The following is a 19,601-nucleotide window of genomic DNA, read 5'->3' as shown; positions in this document are numbered from 1 at the left end:
GTTCCATTTGCAAATAGGGCATGGGAAGAGTGACTCAATAAACCTCTGTATGACCTCCAATTTTTTTCTTATTGTCGCTATTCCACGAGATGAAATCAAATAACATAATATGTCGGCCGACTCATCCCAGAATGCATTCTCTTTGAATATCAGTAGTAAATCTGTCTGTGATGTCAGCATCTCTGTTGTAATGTCAGTCACTAGAGATTGTTTAGCATCTCCATAATGATCTCATACCAACAAACATGATGAACTATAGTTCTCCCTGTGTTCCCCCTTCTCCTGCCACTTGCGCATAGTTTTGAGTGTCTGTATGGCTGTGCTTGTGGATGTGTGTATTCTCATTACAGGGTGGGGTAAATAAAAGTGACCTGGATGAGCTGATACAACTGGACATGAATGTATGTGTTCAACCACACCCCGTGACCTACAGTTACTTCCAACAGGGTGGAGCAACTGTCCAGACAGTCGGCCAAACCTTGGAGTACATTTACACATTCTTTACGCCTGACTTGAGTTGTTGACTGAGGTCAGTCTGGTCACAGCCCCAGCTGGCTACACAGGTCACCTGATCTGACAGTGTGCGATTACCTTATGTGGGGAACCCTCAAGTCTAAGGTGTATTGTAACAGCCCTCATAGAAATGGAAAGGCAAATGGGAAATGGAGGTGGTGTGTTTTTGCAGTAGACAAGAAACTCGAATCTGAGATAGAAATTGAAGCTGCATGTGAGATTGTTTGGACAAGACTCAGTATCAGGAGTGGGCATAAAATGGTAGTTGGATACTTCTGTCACCCATCAGACTCACCTTCTGACATAAACCCAAAACTTCAGAGAAAATCTCAGTTCACTTGCACATGAGTTTCCCAATCATACTGTAATCATCAATGGAGATTTTAATCATCCAACAATTAATTGGGAAAGTTACAGTTTTGTTAGTGGTGGGCACAATAAGACATTCTGTCCAGGAATTTCCATTGTTGTAGCACCATAGAAGTAGATATCTGTGTCACATAAAGAGCCGCTTGGAATTGTTTCCCTATTTGAGCATAATTCTGCTGGGACAACTTCTTTGTCTTCAAGAGGAACCTAATAGGCTGTTCTGTGTTCTGATTCCTCCTGTTTGCAAAACAAGGTGTGCTACAATGCTGTGTTGGAAATTGCCATTTCTGTGAAATTAATTTGAAGCTTGTGTGTGTGTGTGTTTGGGGGGGGGGGGGGGGGTGTCCACCTGTGCAGGCAGCTCCTATGAAAGTCATGTCACCTACATACACTGTCTGATAAAAAGTATCCAGACACCCCTAAGTAATGCGGAATTTAGCATTAGAGGTCTTGAGAGGTGAACCTGCCAGTATAAAAGGAGGGTGGGAGTGTTGTATCGTCAGAAAAGAAGCAGTAACAGCAGAATGGGTCAGTCAGGGGAGGTCAGTGTCTTCGAACATGGACTAGTAACAGGTCCATCAGGGACGTTTCAACACTTATAAAGCTGCCTGAGTCGACTTTAGGTGACGTGATTGTTATGTGGAAACTGGAAGGGACAACTATGGATAAACCACGACTAGGCCTCATGTATGATTGACAGGGACCATCACACATTGTGGAATGTGGTTGTAAAAATAGCATGAAAACAGCAGAGGGAATCATTTGTGAGTTACAAAATGCTACCAGCAGTCCAGCTAGCAGAACAATGTTAGGAGTTAAAACAGGTTGGGATAGAGTGGTCAAGGATTTCTCATATGTCACACTTTCATGTAGTCAGTGCTAAGCAATGCAAAAGGTGGTGTAAAAAGCAACACCACTGGGCAGTGGACGACTTGAAACAAGTGATTTGGAGTGAACCCTTTGGCAATCTGATGGAAGAATTTTTGTTTGGCAAATGCCTGGAGAACATTACCTGCCATCATGTGTGTGCAAACAGTGATTTATGGAGTAGGTGATGCTATGGTATGAGAGGGGTTTTCATGATTAGAGTGTGGTGCCCTTATTATTCGTAAGTGAATGCTAAATCTAGGAAGGTACCAACATATTTTATTGCACGGTATACTGTTTACAGTAGAAGAACAATTCAGAGATGATGATCTACATCTACATCTACATGACTACTCTGCAATTCACATTTAAGTGCTTGGCAGAGGGTTCATCGAACCACAATCATACTATCTCTCTACCATTCCACTCCCGAACAGCGCGCAGGAAAAACAAACACCTAAACCTTTCTGTTCGAACTCTGATTTCTCTTATTTTATTTTGATGATCATTCCTACCTATGTAGGTTGGGGCTCAACAAAATATTTTCACATTCGGAAGAGAAAGTTGGTGGCTGAAATTTCGTAAATAGATCTCGCCGCGACGAAAAAAGTCTTTGCTTTAATGACTTCCATCCCAACTCGCGTATCATATCTGCCACACTCTCTCCCCTATTACGTGATAATACAAAACGAGCTGCCCTTTTTTGCATCCTTTCGATGTCCTCCGTCAATCCCCCCTGGTAAGGATCCCACACCGCGCAGCAATATTCTAACAGAGGACGAACGAGTGTAGTGTAAGCTGTCTCTTTAGTGGACTTGTTGCATCTTCTAAGTGTCCTGCCAATGAAACGCAACCTTTGGCTCGCCTTCCCCACAATATTATCTATGTGGTCTTTCCAACTGAAGTTGTTCGTAATTTTAACACCCAGGTACTTAGTTGAATTGACAGCCTTGAGAATTGTACTATTTATCGAGTAATCGAATTCCAACGGATTTCTTTTGGAACTCATGTGGATCACCTCACACTTTTCGTTATTTAGCGTCAACTGCCACCTGCCACACCATACAGCAATCTTTTCTAAATCGCTTTGCAACTGATACTGGTCTTCGGATGACCTTACTAGACGGTAAATTACAGCATCATCTGCGAACAACCTAAGAGAACTGCTCAGATTCTCACCCAGGTCATTTATATAGATCACGAACAGCAGAGGTCCCAGGACGCTTCCCTGGGGAACACCTGATATCACTTCAGTTTTACTCGATGATTTGCTGTCTATTACTACGAACTGCGAGCTTCCTAACAGGAAATCACGAATCCAGTCGCACAACTGAGATGATACCCCATAGGCCCGCAGCTTGATTAGAAGTCGCTTGTGAGGAATGGTGTCAAAAGCTTTCCAGAAATCTAGAAATACGGAATCAACTTGAGATCCCCTGTCGATAGCGGCCATTACTTCGTGTGAATAAAGAGCTAGCTGTGTTGCACAAAAATGATGTTTTCTGAAACAATGCTGATTACGTATCAGTAGATCGTTCATCTTTGAGGTGATTCATAATGTTTGAATATAGTATATGCTCCAAAACCCTACTGCAAACGGACGTCAATGATATAGGTCTGTAATTCGATGGATTACTCCTACTACCCTTCTTAAACACTGGTGCGACCTGCGCAATTTTCCAATCTGTAGGTACAGATCTATTGGTGAGCGAGCGGTTGTATATGATTGCTAAGTAGGGAGCTATTGTATCAGCATAATCTGAAAGGAACCTAATCGGTATACAATCTGGACCTGAAGACTTGCCCGTATCAAGCGATTTGAGTTGCTTCACAACCCCTAAGGTATCTACTTCTAAGAAACTCATGCTAGCAGCTGTTCGTGTTTCAAATTCTGGAATATTCCATTCGTCTTCCCTGGTGAAGGAATTTCGGAAAACTGCGTTCAGTAACTCCGCTTTAGCGGCACATTCGTCGATAACAGTACCATCGGCACTGCGCAGCGAAGGTATTGACTGCATCTTACCGCTTGTGTACGTTACATACGACCAGAATTTCTTCGGATTTTCTACCAAATTTCGAGACAATGTTTCATTGTGGAACCTGTTAAAGGCATCTCGCATTGAAGTCTGTGCCAAATTTCGCGCGTCTGTAAATTTTAGCCAATCTTCGAGATTTTGCGTTCTTCTGAACTTCGCATGCTTTTTCCATTGCCTCTGCAACAGCATTCGGACCTGTTTTGTGTACCACGGGGGATCAGTTCCGTCTCTTACCAATTTATGAGGTATGAATCTCTCAATTGTTGTTGCCACTATATCTTTGAATTTGAGCCACATCTCATCTACATTTGCATAGTCAGTTCGGAAGGAGTGGATATTGTCTCTTAGGAAGGCTTCTAGTGACACTTTATCCGCTTTTTTAAATAAAATTATTTTGCATTTGTTTCTGGTGGATTTGGAAGAAACGGTATTGAGCCTAGCTACAACGACCTTGTGATCACTAATCCCTGTATCAGTCATGATGCTCTCTATCAGCTCTGGATTATTTGTGGGTAAGAGGTCAAGTGTGTTTTCGCAACCATTTACAATTCACGTGGGTTCGTGGACTAACTGCTCGAAATAATTTTCGGAGAAAGCATTTAGGACATTCTCGGAAGATGTTTTCTGCCTAATTTGTATCAGAATGACAATGCACCCTCTCATAAAGTAGCATCATTTAGGCAATGGTTTGTGGACAATAACTTTCCTAAACTTGAACTGGCCTGCCCCTGAACCCAGTGGAACACCTTTGGGATGAGTGAGAATGTCAACTTCACTCTGGACCCCAGTGTCCTACATCAAAACTTCTCTGATTTCAACTCTGAGGAAGAGTATGCATTCCTTCGTAGACATTCAGACACCTCATTGGCTGTGTCACCAACAGAGTTCAAGCTGTCATGAAGACAAGAGATGAACATTTCCCATATTAATGTTCACTAGTAGGTGCCTGGATACTTTGATCAGATAGTGTAATTGCAACATGCAGGGATTTTGCTAATCACCTGCTCTAGGTAATTCTGAATGACAGAGGCACTGTAAATTCCAAAATGAGTCACTAATACTGATGTAATTATTGTGAATCCAAGTGCAATGAAAACTGTACATTGGACAAATTAAACTTGGTGTAGCATTTGTCTCCTTATAATATAGAGGTGGACTTTAGGGCAAGAAATAGTGTACATTTCTACAATATCTTCAGAATTTACTTCTTTTGATGTCTCACAATGTCTAAGTGTGCTGTTAGGCTTCCATATGACCTCTGTCGTTGAAACCCAGAAAGTAGATGTTAAACAAGAAGCTCATAATAGCTTGACATAAACACATGTATGCACTTCCTTTGCACAGCCTAACATGGAAGAAAATTGCTTGAATGATTTAGTATCTAATTCATGTACCCTTTGGAAAGAAATTACAACAGAAAGTAAGTGAATTTTGTTGTTGAAGGTAATACAAAATTATTTCAACATACTAAGACCAAATAGATTCTTAGTGGTAAAAGATATAGTAAGTAATGTGGATATTTTCCTTCCTACATGTTTATATGACACTTGAATTTGAAGTGTCCATTTTATTTTTAACTGATGTTTGCTATATATTGTAACTCTTATTGTTTGTTTGCAATATAGATCCACGAGCTGAGTATGTATTTCAGTTGCGATTCACATGGTTGCTTCCATGCCTACTAGGAACAATATTGCTTTATTTAAAATTTTAAGTCCACTAACAGTTTTTGATGGTTGTCCATTTACGGTTTCCTAGTTTTTCCATTTTAGGCACTGTGTCTCTGTGGTTTGGCATCATTACCTTGCACAAAACTCTATGACAGAGCAAGTGATGTGACCATGTTTCTGACATTGAAAACAAATTGCAGGACTGTCATGGCTATAATTGTGTGAGAAGAACAATTCTGAATCTTAATTACGTGATGTGGAAGTTGGTTGCCTGATTTGCTCTGTGGCCAAGTACCTTACTATTGCACTCTGGAAGTCAGCATGTTTCCATGCTGATAGGGCTAGCCTTTTATTAAAGTAAGCCATGAAACTTCGTGATGGGTTTTCCAGTGCTTTCCTGCCTCTCTGAAATACTCCTTTCAAAGAAATATTTGATAGCCAAAAGGCCTGAATAGATAGCCGCAAGGCCTGAATATGCAAGTTCTTTGTCAGGTATGTAATGTGTGACTCAGTCCCTTTGACACTGTGTCAGCATATTATTGCTTGCCATGTTTGTTTGTACATACAATGCCACCGACATTGCTTGACTTCAGCCATTGGATGAGAACCAGTGTATCCAACATGGCAAGACTGTTGACTGACTGATGCAAACTTTATAGCAAAATGTAATGTGCTCTCTGATGCTCTCAGCCAATAATGTGTTAAATATGTTAACTCACAGTTCTCAAAAAAACAGTTGTGGTGTGATTATCAATAGAAGCAAATAAAAGTCTGGCCAGAATGCAAACCAAGTCGAGTCCAATATGCAAGCAGAATTCATAGTAGAGTAGATGGCCAGGGTCTAACAAGTGTAGTGGGACATCTCTACTGACCCATGTGCTACTCTTGGTGAAAGCTTGTAGCTGGGCACACTACCGGTGATACAGACAAGCAGGTCTGTCATTGTCCTTGATACTGCAGTCATTGTCATATACAAGACTTGGGTTGTAAAATCATGAAGGCATGATGAGTAAAATAATCCTGGTAAAAATCCCTTGAGATTGTCGGCTCTCAGGAGGGATGCTGTCCAATCAGTGCATTATTATACTCCACTAGAAACGCCGTCTTCACCAAAAGAATGACTGTGTTTTAATAATGTATTATTTCTGCTTTTATTATTATTATTATTATTATTCTTTATATTCTCAGACATTATATCTGGTCAAAAATGGAAAGTGACGCGGACCTTGATCAAGCGTGACTTCCTTTTAACTGTACAGTATATGTTACATTGCATTTAGGAACTTTTGGGTAATTGAACATGTATCAATAATTACAGATTTCGAATATAATAGAGGGAAACATTCCACGTGGGAAAAATATATCTAAAAACAAAGATGATGTGACTTACCAAACGAAAGTGCTGGCAGGTCGATAGACACACAAACATACACACAAAATTCAAGCTTTCGCAACCAACGGTTGCTTCGTCAGGAAAGAGGGAAGGAGAGGGAAGGACGAAAGGATGTGGGTTTTAAGGGAGAGGGTAAGGAGTCATTCCAATCCTGGGAGCGGAAAGACTTACCTTAGGGGGAAAAAAGGACAGGTATACACTCGCACACACACACATATCCATCCGCACATACACAGACACAATCAGACATCTTGTGTCTGTGTATGTGCGGATGGATATGTGTGTGTGGCGAGTGTATATCTGTCCTTTTTTCCCCCTAAGGTAAGTCTTTCCGCTCCCGGGATTGGAATGACTCCTTACCCTCTCCTTAAAACCCACATCCTTTCGTCTTTCCCTCTCCTTCCCTCTTTCCTGACGAAGCAACTGTTGGTTGCGAAAGCTTGAATTTTGTGTGTATGTTTGTGTGTCTATCGACCTGCCAGCACTTTCGTTTGGTAAGTCACATCATCTTTGTTTTTAGATATAATTACAGATTTCTGTAGTTGTATATATATGACTCCTGTAATTGATAGTGTAATTGGTATAATGTCAACTTTATCCTGACGCCACATGTCCTCGACTTCCTCAGCCAGTTGGATGTATTTTTCAATTTTTTCTCCTGTTTTCTTCTGTATATTTGTTGTATTGGGTATGGATATTTCGATTAGTTATGTTAATTTCTTCTTTTTATTGGTGAGTATGATGTCAGGTTTGTTATGTGGTGTTGTTTTATCTGTTATAATGGTTCTGTTCCAGTATAATTTGTATTCATCATTCTCCAGCACATTTTGTGGTGCATACTTGTATGTGGGAACGTGTTGTTTTATTAGTTTATGTTGTATGGCAAGTTGTTGATGTATTATTTTTGCTAGATTGTCATGTCTTCTGGGGTATTCTGTATTTGCTAGTGTTGTACATCCGCTTGTGATGTGATCTACTGTTTCTATTTGTTGTTTGCAAAGTCTGCATTTATCTGTTGTGGTATTGGGATCTTTAATAATATGCTTGCTGTAATATCTGGTGTTTATTGTTTGATCCTGTATTATTATTATTATTATTTTAATTGGTATTAATGTACGTGTGAGCACACTGCCCATGAAAGGTAGAGACAGGAGCTTGAATCAGTTTTGCATGCTATCTTAACTTGTCACACTTAATTTTTAGGGACTGTGTGTTTCATAGTAATATCTTTTGTATTGTGTACGGCATGTGTCAAGAGTAATTCTAATGATCTGTTTGTGACTTGTGAGCTCCCTTGCTTGCTGCTAGTGTTAGTACGTAATCATTAGATTCAGGGACCGGTGATATCAAAGTGGCATCTTATCTGCCGTATTGCTTGTTGTAAGTTGAAAATAATTCACATCAATGCTTTTTATTCCATTATTGTTTGATAATGATCTAGATCATGCCATCCATCCCTGCTTCATACTTCCATCCAGTTTCATTCTTGATTATTTTAGGGTAAATCAACATTCAAAGTACTAAGTAATGCAGGTGTTTGCTTCATAAATCTCATTCCAACATTCTCCCCATAAGTTTCCAAAAGGTGAGGTGAGCTTTGACTGTTTTGTGCTTGGTACTGATTGCACAGTACAGTAACTGGTATGCTCCATACTATTCAAGTGTGTAACTACCCGAAATGTGTTCAAATTTATAGGCTTTATTGTACCAGGGTCCACCTCTATCCATATCCAGTTTATTCATCAAATCAAGAGAAAGTGGGAACACTAACTGTAATCTAATGAAAGTGTTTAAGTTCAAATTATTCAATATTTATTTAGGTGCATGTAAAATATGCTAAATCTCACTCATAGTACCTCCCATTCATTGTACACAGAAACATCAGGCTTTACGCAATACAGTTACTAATTGCTCACGTGTTGGACAAAGGATTGCAGATGGCAAAAGGTTCATTGCATGGCTTGATTACTCATATATTTCACAGAATAACTGGTCTGATAATCCTTTGGAAGAGGTGGTGACACACAGGAGAAATTAATAATACATTACTGGCAATAAGCTGGCTAGCAGCCTTCATCTTCTCCACGTTGGTGGCCACATAAAGGAACCACCATGAAAATCATATCAATTTGAACCATGATTGATCACGAAGGATCTCTCACAATCCCAACAAAATCAAGAAAGGGATTGATTGTAATTACTTGGTATCTACAAGCCAGACAACATATAAAAACACCTCGTATAACGTGTTGCAATTGACAAAAGAATTTCAGTAAGTTTTAAAATAATCCATGAAAAGAGCTCTAAACATGATATTAGATTGGGGTTTTAATCAGTTTAAGCTAGCAGAGAAACTGTGGGGGATCTACATGGTATAAATGACTTGAAATACTCTATAATGCCAAGTGAACTCTCTCAAAGAGGAATTTACATATGGAAATCACTGGGTAAGTTAGAAAGCACTATTGAAATAATTTAAATTTTGGGAAGAGCATTGGGGGATGATTTAACTGACCTGAATTACACGAGACTCTGTCTAGCACCACATGCAGTCACACAACAAAGGTAACTTGGTTTAAATGCAAAAATTTTAATAATGAAATGTTAGGGGAACCAGAAAGTAGTGTCATTTTTTTACATTGAATTTAAACAGATCAGATAAATTATCAACAAACTTTTATTTTTAATCAATGATGTAATTATCCCCATTATTAACAACCTATTGCCATATAGTTTGCAAATTGTCAGTGCCAGATCGATAAAAATAAGTGGGTTTTTGAGCAAAATATGTGGAGATGGAATCTCCAGTGAGCAAGCAGTCAATAAACATTTCTGTATTGTTTTGCTGAAGCAATAAGTTGCATGTGATGGACCAGGTACCTTTTTTTGTCTTTAACAATCTGCAGCAAATGTTCATGGATGGTAAACCATGGTTGGCTAAAAGTGGTTGACAGTTCCTCAGTTGTTTGACATGGATTTAATTCCACTTCTGCCTTTAAATTGTCATTGTCTACAGTTGTTGGTCTGCCTGATAGATATGAGCCAGAAAGATCTAAATTACTAGATTTGAACTTTGAGAACCTTCGGCATTTACAAGTATTTATTGCGCGTGGATGAACTTCACAAATGTTTTGGTAACAACTCTTTTGGGACTCAAAAAGTAAACGATGCCAGATGTGTACCTCTTCTGGTATTTTAGTGGACATTTCACCATAAATTACAAAATAGTATTTCATTATATATGAGTAAACAAGTCACTCTAACCTTGAAATATCCTTGAAACAACTTAGAAGTACACAATGACCTGGTAAATGTCAAAACAGATATCGAAACAGGCAGAAATGACACTACTTGCCAGTCCCGTAGTAGCAGAACTGTTGTAAAAACGTAAGTTAAATAGATGTATCGAGTGTGAAGCACTACAGGTCTACTTGGGACTACCAGACATCACAGACCCCACGTGGCCATACATGGTTGCAGTCGCACTCACTCATTCTGTGGATTAAAAATTGTAAAACACCGAAAAATAATGCAGAAATAGTGATTAAGCCAATTTAAAATGGAAAGGATTATAAAATCATTGACTGCACGTATCTAACTTCACATTGTTACATTATCACTCGTGCCTTGACCAAGCCTGAAGGTAATATTTGTCTGTCACATATCAAAGCTACTTGATCTGCTAAGTATGAAATTGAGTAGAAATGAATAGTGTGTAAATGATTTTCATGGTTGACAGTTTATTTGACCAAGCCTGAAGGTAATATTTGTTTGTCACATATCAAAGCTACTTGATCTGCTATGTATGAAATTGAGTAGAAATGAATAGTGTGTAAATGATTTTCATGCTTGACAGTTTATTTTTAATAAGAGAGGATATGTGTGACGACCATATTGGTTTTAACTTTATTAAATTTTTCTGTATATATGTAGGTTTGCTGTTGCACTTGAAGATGCTGTCGGAAGTGTGTTCAAGGCATCATTCAAAATGGCACTTTTCCATGGGTTATGGACTTGGCTCATCCATAATTTATTTGAAGTCACAGTTGTGTATATACCAACTGGTGAGTACATTTTAGTTAGTTTAATAATCTTTTATAAACACAAAAAAGTATTCTGCATTACAGTTCCTAGTTAAGTCACTTTTTAGATTCGTGTCTGTAAATATTAAATAGTGCAGTAACTTGATTACTAAACTTTTATTTCAGTAATAGCAACAATATTAGGAGCTGTGCCTTTTCTGGGAACCTATTGGGCATCTATACCAGCAATTTTTGATCTCTGGTTCAATCAAGGACGCCAAATCAGTGCAGTACTGATGTTAGTGTGTGAAATGTTGGTTACTAGTGTGGTTGATTCAGCAATATATCAGGAGATAACAGGGTAAGTTAACAGAGTGCTGTTTAATCTATAACTACAGATGATAAGTTTCACATATAAGAAACAAGACTAGCAACTGTAATGGTAAGGAATCGTTCATATCTCTCCTCTCCAACTATAAAAATTACTTGGAAAATCAGATGAAGTAATTAATTGTGTCCATGCTGGCTAAGTTCAGGAACCATGACTGTCTTTATTTGTATTTTTCTACTAGCAGGCACATTTATTTATTTTTGTTTTAATTTAATATGTTGCAACGCATTTCGAGCATTTTTTGCTTGTTATTATTTGTTTGTGGGTACAGATGTTACTTCAAGGTAAAATATCTTAGTCTAAATTAACCTAGAACTGTTTTGTTTTCTCTTCTGATGATGAAGTATTTGGGGAGAGGAGCTGGCAGTGGGTGCCTGGAAATCATTATCCAGTACTGTCTTTTGTGCTGGCAGTATTGTAATTGGTACCACAGCCTCTGCAGTATTCTCATAGTTTTGCATCAGCTGTTACGACATGATGATCATACTTTTTATGTCACTTGTTCACTTATATTATTATAATTAATATTATTATAAATAATATTATTATAATTTTAACATCCCAAAGCTTGCATCTGCACGACTACTGGCTTTTTCCTGCGTTACTCACAACACTTACAGTCTGATAGTATTTTGTTTCACACTGCCACATCTTAAATCTATAGTATTAGGATTGGTTTGAGGCTATTGAAGAATTCTGTTATCTCATTAAGGATATTACCACCATTTTTCTTCCATGACCTACATTCTTTTACTTTTTCTGATTTTGTGCAAAATTTCAAGATTGTGTTTGGTTTTCAAAGGGTGGTCTGTGTCATTAGTCTGTTGCTACTGCTGATTTATTACATTTTTATAGTCCGTTGCAGTCTGTATGTTCTTTAAATCAAGTTCTGAAATTTCCATCTGTTTGGTCTGTATAATATTTGTAGCATTGGCTGCTGGTAATCGTATAAATGCCAGAGGCATCAAGACCTGTATCTGACAGTTTCATATTGTGGCTTAAGTCCCCTACATAAGTTACTGGTGGTGCAGTAGCTGACTTTTACATTTATTTATTTACCTATTTACATTTTCTTTGCATGGAGCCAGTACCATGATGGCTTTTTCAAATGTCAGGCATAGTAACATGACAAAAATTATATTTAAAAGATATGTTACATACGACAGTACAGTGTGTTTCAAAAAGAACTTAACAACTTTGAAAATTCGTATAAATTAGTTCATAGTACGTACAGAGGTGATTGTATTTTTCAATTTTTTCTCGTGTTTTCTTCTGTATATTTGTTGTATTGGGTATGGCTATTTCGATTAGTTATGTTAATTTCTTCTTTTTGTTGGTGAGTATGATGTCAGGTTTGTTATGTGGTGTTGTTTTATCTGTTATAATGGTTCTGTTCCAGTATAATTTGTATTCATCATTCTCCAGCACATTTTGTGGTGCATACTTGTATGTGGGAACGTGTTGTTTTATTAGTTTATGTTGTATGGCAAGTTGTTGATGTATTATTTTTGCTAGATTGTCATGTCTTCTGGGGTATTCTGTATTTGCTAGTGTTGTACATCTGCTTGTGATGTGATCTACTGTTTCTATTTGTTGTTTGCAAAGTCTGCATTTATCTGTTGTGGTATTGGGATCTTTAATAATATGCTTGCTGTAATATCTGGTGTTTATTGTTTGATCCTGTATTGTAATCATGAATCCTTCCGTCTCACTGTATATTTGTAGGGAAATACAAGTTTTGTCTCGTGCAGTTCGCTAGTGCCGAATCGCACCATAACGAGCACTAATGGCAGTTGCTTTAAGGCTACCTTCACTGTGCCCAAGTGTGCAAGCTGTGTGTTTTGGTTTGAAGAATCGAAGTCGGGAACAACAGTTCAGCATAATTTCTGTACCAAGTACGCAAAGAATCCTCCTGGTAGGCCTACAGATTGAATGGCATAAATGTTCTATAGAAACAGGGTGCTTGGTAAGACTTGGGAAATCATCAGGTCATCCAAGCACATCAGACGACATTGTGGAGCAAGTGAGACAATGTTTTGTCAACAGCCCTACGAAATCAACCCAGCGTGCATCTCACAAACTGATTGGCATGTGTTGAGAAACCGTTTGCATTTGAAACCGTACAGATTGATGATCGTACAAGCAATAAAAGACACTGATAAAATTGCTCGCAAGAACTTTCATGTGTGCAGATATGTTAAATCGATTACAAGAGGATGAACATTTCTTGGACAAAATCATCTTTTCTGACAAGTCGACTTTTCACTTAAGTGGCAAGGTTAACACACATAACTGTATGACTTGGGCCAGTGAAAATCCATATCAAACATTGCAACAAGTTCGTGATAGCCCTGAACTGAAAGTTTTTTGTGCATTGAGCAAGAACAAAGTGTACAGCTCCTTTTTCTTCCATGCGAGAACCGTCAATGGGATAGTGTACTTGGATATGTTACAACAATTTTTGATGCCACAAATCGATGAAGGTGACCAAGAACAAAATGTTTACTTCATGCAAGATGGTGCACCACCCCACTAACTGCCTGATGCTCAGGATTTTCTCAGTGACCGCTTTCCAGGTCAATGGATTGGCTGTGATGCACCAATTGATGGCCCCACATTCCCTATACATGACACCACTCGATTTTATTTATTTATTTTTTAAATGGGGTTTGATCAAGGATATCATGTTTGTACTTCCTGTGCTGGCTTCTCCACCCGAACTTAGAGCAAGAATTTATGTTGCCACTGAGCAAGCTACACCTGCAATGCTACAGCAAGTTTGGGAAGAAATTGACTTCCAGTGGGATCAGTGCAGGATAACCAACAGAAGCCACATACATCATCTTTAGCATAAGGTAAAAAATTTTGATGTGTTTCCCTACAAAGCAACACTAAACTCAGCTCTATATCTTCCTTCAATAAAGCTACATGAATTTTGAAAGTTGTAAAGTCCTTTTTGAAACACCCTGTAGATGCATCTTAAAGCTATTTTATGCATTTAATATTTTATGTCTGATGTGCTATTGGTTCATGTTGCAAGCAGTGTCTTAGAATTCATTGTGTTTGTTAAACCAAATCAGACCATTTTTATATGGGCTCCTGTCTGTAATTTTTAATTTTGTTCTTTTCTTATGTTAGTTATATTTTGTTCTGGTGTTGTGCTCATGTACATAGCTGCACTTGACAACTTCAGCTCATTGGCTCACAAAAATTTAAGTAATTTAAATATGTATGAAGAATATACTGTTAAGTAATTTTGCTGTGCTGACTAGGAACTATCTTGGAGATCTGAATAAGGAGGTATAAGCCACTACTGACTTTTCAAAATACAAAATTAATGTGGTTAGTCCACTAGATTTTCATCAACATGCACACCTAGAAATTTTTAGCTGCCTTTTCCTGTTCCCAAGATGTTGCATGCATTATATACATTGGGGTGATGAGAACTGCGTGTTTTAAATGCCAGTAATTAAGGTTTAGTGACATTTACCATGAAGCCCTGGTTGTTGAAGTATTTTGCTAATTCTTTTACACCACTAGTAGCGAAAGATTCTAGTTTCTTATATTCTCTACCATAGAATAACATTGAGATATCATCTGCATAGCTTACAATGTTCGAATTAATAGTTTGTACAATGTCAGTAATATATATGAGGAAGCGAAAGGGACCAAGGATTGAGTTCTGAGGTACATCTTGTACTACTGTTTCATCAATATATTGAAAGCTTATAATTTTTTCATCTAATTTGTGTGGCCATTTAGTACATTGCTTACGATTCAACAAGTGTGTTGCTATAAAATGATAGGTTGACATGTATATGATATGACTTCACCCTTAGTAAGCTATGGTTTATTGTGTCAGCTGCCTTTGTCAGGTTTGAAAATGTACTTGCAGTTTACATCCTCTGGTCAAACAGACAGTACACTTCATATAAGAATTGTGTAACTGCTGTGGTTGTGCTTAGCCCTTTTCTAAAGTCATGTTAGGAATTTATAAATACAGTGTTTTGTGGTATAGGCACTAAGCTGAGACAGGATAGTACATTCTAATATCTTACTAAGGTTGGGATTAGTGATCTTGGTCCACAGTTAGACACATCTTCCTTACTTCTCATTTTAAGCTCTGGTTTCACAACACTCATTTTTAGAATGGATGAATGCATGTTTTCTCCGATGCTGCAGTTAATCAAGTAGGTAAGAGGTTTTGAAATTTCTTTTATGAACATCTTAGTAATTGCATTGCATAAACCATCCTATCCAATTGAATTTTTTTTCTTTAGTTTGTGTGTTACCTTGCCAACTTCCTGCTCCTCCACCTCCATAAATTCAAAATCAGTACACTGAGTGAGGTGGCATGGGGTCTCAACCTGTGCATCTACAATTTGTCCATAGTTGTCATGATTTCTAGGCAAAAGTTATAGTCCTACAGGAACCCCTGCTAAAATTACGGAATTTGCTGTTTGATTTATTTTAGTAATTTGACAACACAGTGTTTTTCATTGCATCATTTTGTAAATCAGTATTGTTTCAGAAGTAATGCAATACCCTTTCATCATCTATTTAGCACAGACTATGTAATATACAAAAACTCTTCTCATCTACAGTGGTGCCTCGCTAATTCAACTACTGCGTGTGCATAAACTTGTACGTATGTTGTGATTTGCTGTACTAATGTTTATGCTGTGAAGTCATTGTTGAGTGCAAAACAATTGAGTAGCATTTAAAGTAACTCTCTCATTTCTTTTAGTTTGTTTCGGACTTAAATATTTATTTTTCAAGTGTTACAATTAGGCTTCAAACTGAGGTATTTGTTGTGTGTGTGTGTGTGTGTGTGTGTGTGTGTGTGTGTGTGTGTGTGTGTGTGTGTGCGAGCGCGTGCGCGCAGGTGTGCCTGTGACTGTGCATGATATATAGAGCAACCCCCCACCCCAATTCTATTGTCTTCTTTTCAAACTTGGCATCTCTGTATCTATAATAATTGTTAAATGGTCAGAGTTACTTGAAATATTACAATCATTTCGTACACTGAGTGGTACCAAGTACATCATCTGGGACCTTTGCAATATCTGTCAACTAAATCCCAGGATGCTTTACTTATATTATCAAAGTGCTCTATTGCTGTGTTTTAAATCTGTTTTCTAAAGTTAGTAATTTCAGTTTTAAAATTTTTATGTGCCTGACTGCACTTTTCCTAAAAAATCTATAGAGTAGTAGTTTTATAAAGCAAGCTGAGATTGTAAATAGTCTGCCTGAGTCTAATCAGACTTGGTGAGAGCTTCGGTCTAGGATTACTTTCATTTTGGCAATGCTCAACTGCCTTTTGGATGATAATAATAATAATAATAATGTCATAACAGGGGGGGGGGGGGGACAGAAAAAAAAAAACACTCTGTCTTTAGGCCACGAGTGGCCTATCGGGACCATCCGACCACCGTGTCATCCTCAGAGGAGGATGTTGATAGGAGGGGCATGGGGTCAGCACAACGCTCTCCCGGTCGTCATGATGGTATTCTTGACCGAAGCCGCTACTAGTCGGTTGAGTAGCCCCCCAATTGGCATCACGAGGCTGAGTGCACCCCGAAAAATGGCAACAGTGCATGGTAGCCTGGATGGTCACCCATCCAAGTGCCAACGACGCCCGACAGCGCTTAACTTCGGTGATCTCACGGGAACCGGTGTATTCACTGCGGCAAGGCCATTGCCAACAGAGGTGAAAGAATTTATTCTATTTGTCATCAGACCTTTTCGTCTGGTATATAGAATCCCATTTCTCCTCTGCTAGTTTATATTTAAAGGCATTAATATTTGATCATCTCAGAGTTTGCTTTTGCAGAACAACATTTGTTATTTTCTGCACAGCTGAATTTATGTACTCTTATTACCTAACAAAAGTGATCAGATTGATGAAGATGTAGGTGCTATAACTTACCTGATCTAAAACATTTCTGCTGATTATAGCATAATCTATTCTAGTGGAGCATGTGTCACCCACTGTCTGTGCTTACAGCCTATATTTAAAAGATTATACGAGTCTAATACATCAGTGACCTTCAAATCTACTGTACTATTATAGGGTTCCAGCTCGTTGAAAAACAGGGAAAACTAGGGGATTTTTTATTCTGGGAAACTTGGAGGAAACTCAATAGATTTTTTTGTGTTTTGCCTAAACTTCATGGAACTGGCATGGTACCTAATTTGATTTTGGACAGAGGCATTTACTTGACTTCTGCTGGGCTTGATACATTGCTACCCTCACCATTCGCCCTCAGTTCAGTGCTGTGCGACTAGCCTCCATCTGTGTTTTGGCATCCCCCAACCCCTTCCCTCATTCAGTCTAGTGCAGTGGCCAACCACATAGCACGACCGGGATGAACCCAAACAAGTTTTGTGGTGGTTTATTGTTGTTGATGTGAAATGACATGAGCGACTGTTGCTGCCACCTGGCTGTGCTCTCCTACATTTTTGTTGTCCATGGTTTTGTGCATTTGTGATGCAGTGAGACCAGTAAGAATCTGTGAAGAACATTTGGTATGGTTTACATTTACAACAGTTCAGATGTAAGTATTACTTTATTAGCTAATGCAATGTGATCACAAAGACATGAGCTCTTAGGGGAATTTGTGGCCTGTTCAAATCTATTTATTTTGAACCAGGGATGCTAAGGCATGATAGGTTTGCATACAGTTCATTGTTTTGGATATATACCGAAAACTTATTGTTGTACACATTGCATTGTGTATGAATAAGATTGATTATGGATTTTCAGTGATAGGTGTAAAATAGTGTAACCCCTGCAGTGCCACCTGCCACCTCTGGATGCAATCAGCTGATTGTCAATGCTGACGATGGAAAGGCCAATGCTGATGGTTCCTCCGATTTGTTATCTGCTCTGGAATATAAAATTACTTATTTTAGTGAAGAAAAACAGTATGTCTAATTAGCAAATAATCTGTTGTGGTGCAGCCATAAAATGCATCTTGCAGTTGTGGTGTGGCCCAGCAACCACATCCTACCCCAAGGCATTCGCATCAAGCACCTGCTGCAGGGACATATAGATGACGACCAATGGTGCCAGATTAACATTCAGAGGGATGCCTTGACGAAGCCAGAGATCCATTTGTGTCTGTTGGCGTCAATGAGACACCAATCTTCTGGAGACATTGGCACTCATTAATCTTCTATTGGATGTATTCCCAGTAGTAACATTGCCTCCAAAATGCAGACTGAAAATTTAAAAGTGAATTATAGCATTGTGTTCAGGCCCCAGCTGTTTTTCCCCAAACAACGACAGGATATTGTTGCTCCCTGTGACACGCATGTGATTGATTTTGTCGGTTTGTTGTGTTTATGGGAAAGTGTATTGTGCCAGGTTTCAAGCAAGTATGGCACTCTATTGTTTTGGAGAAAAAGTGTTGCTAAAGATTTAATTGAAGGATTTGAGGCAGTTGCATCCCAGTCCAAGATAAATCTGAAAAAGTAAGTTGTTCAATTGTCCATGGATGGCCCCAATGTTAATGAGGCATTCCTAAGAGGACTAAAAAGCAAGCTCAGAGTCAAGGGTGATCCACCATATGCAATTTTGGGACATGTGGCTTATACACAGTGCATGACAACTTTGACAAGTTGTACGATCATTGGTTGGAAACTTGTTCAGTTTCTGAGAGCTTTATATAATCTTCTAGCTCAGTGCCCACTGCTTATACCTTCTAAATTTAAACTTTTCATGCTAATTCAGGCCATGTAAGCATGGTCTTTTTTGAATGTACTTCTAAACAAAAAGTGATTCTGGTAGTTGGAGGCCAAAGTTTTTGTTAATCACGACTTTTGAATTCTTGTGGAGATATTTCTGGAGCAACTTTCATCCCCTAACAAATACTTCTTTATATCTAACCGAGAAGTGAAATACCAATTTTCATCATAAATCTGACTTAAATTTTTTTTGTGACATAATGTTTTCTTAAAAATTTTCACCCCTTATTGCCCTCTCTTAGGGGTTGAATTTTGTGTTTCTAACCAAGAAGTCAACTCTGTTTCACCCCCTTAGGGGCCGAGTTTCATCTCTAACCCAGAAGCGAAACACCAATTTACAAAGATGTGCTTTCAGAATAAAATATTTTCATAAAACATTTCACTCCTCATTTCACCCTTTAGGGGTTGGATTTCCAAAAACAGTGACATGCATATGTTTTATTTCTAGCAGAGAAGCCAAATACAAATTTTCATAGATTAAGCCTCAAAAATGCTTGCACAATGAAATATTTCCATATAAACTTTCGTCCCTATAGGGGTTGAATCTCCAAAAATGCTGAAATACATATTTCTTTCTCTCTGACTGAGAAC

General features: G+C 38.3%; 1 protein-coding gene and 1 pseudogene across 1 annotated transcript in view; one reads left to right on the top strand and one right to left on the bottom strand.

The window, feature by feature from the left end:
* Positions 1–19,601, top strand: part of LOC124613070 (transmembrane protein 245) — a 255,887-nt gene that overhangs the window by 203,406 nt on the left and 32,880 nt on the right. The window contains exons 11-12 of the mRNA XM_047141653.1: positions 10,782–10,912; positions 11,057–11,231. Of these exons, the coding sequence (XP_046997609.1) occupies positions 10,782–10,912; positions 11,057–11,231 (306 nt within the window). The remainder of the gene's footprint in view (positions 1–10,781; positions 10,913–11,056; positions 11,232–19,601) is intronic.
* On the bottom strand, positions 16,847–16,964 carry LOC124614635 (annotated as a pseudogene).

The sequence above is a fragment of the Schistocerca americana genome, chromosome 4 (assembly GCF_021461395.2).
Source record: "Schistocerca americana isolate TAMUIC-IGC-003095 chromosome 4, iqSchAmer2.1, whole genome shotgun sequence".
NCBI classification, from domain to species: Eukaryota; Metazoa; Arthropoda; class Insecta; order Orthoptera; family Acrididae; genus Schistocerca; species Schistocerca americana.
Note: the sequence above shows the minus strand (reverse complement) of the source record. Positions and strands in the feature narration are given on the sequence as shown.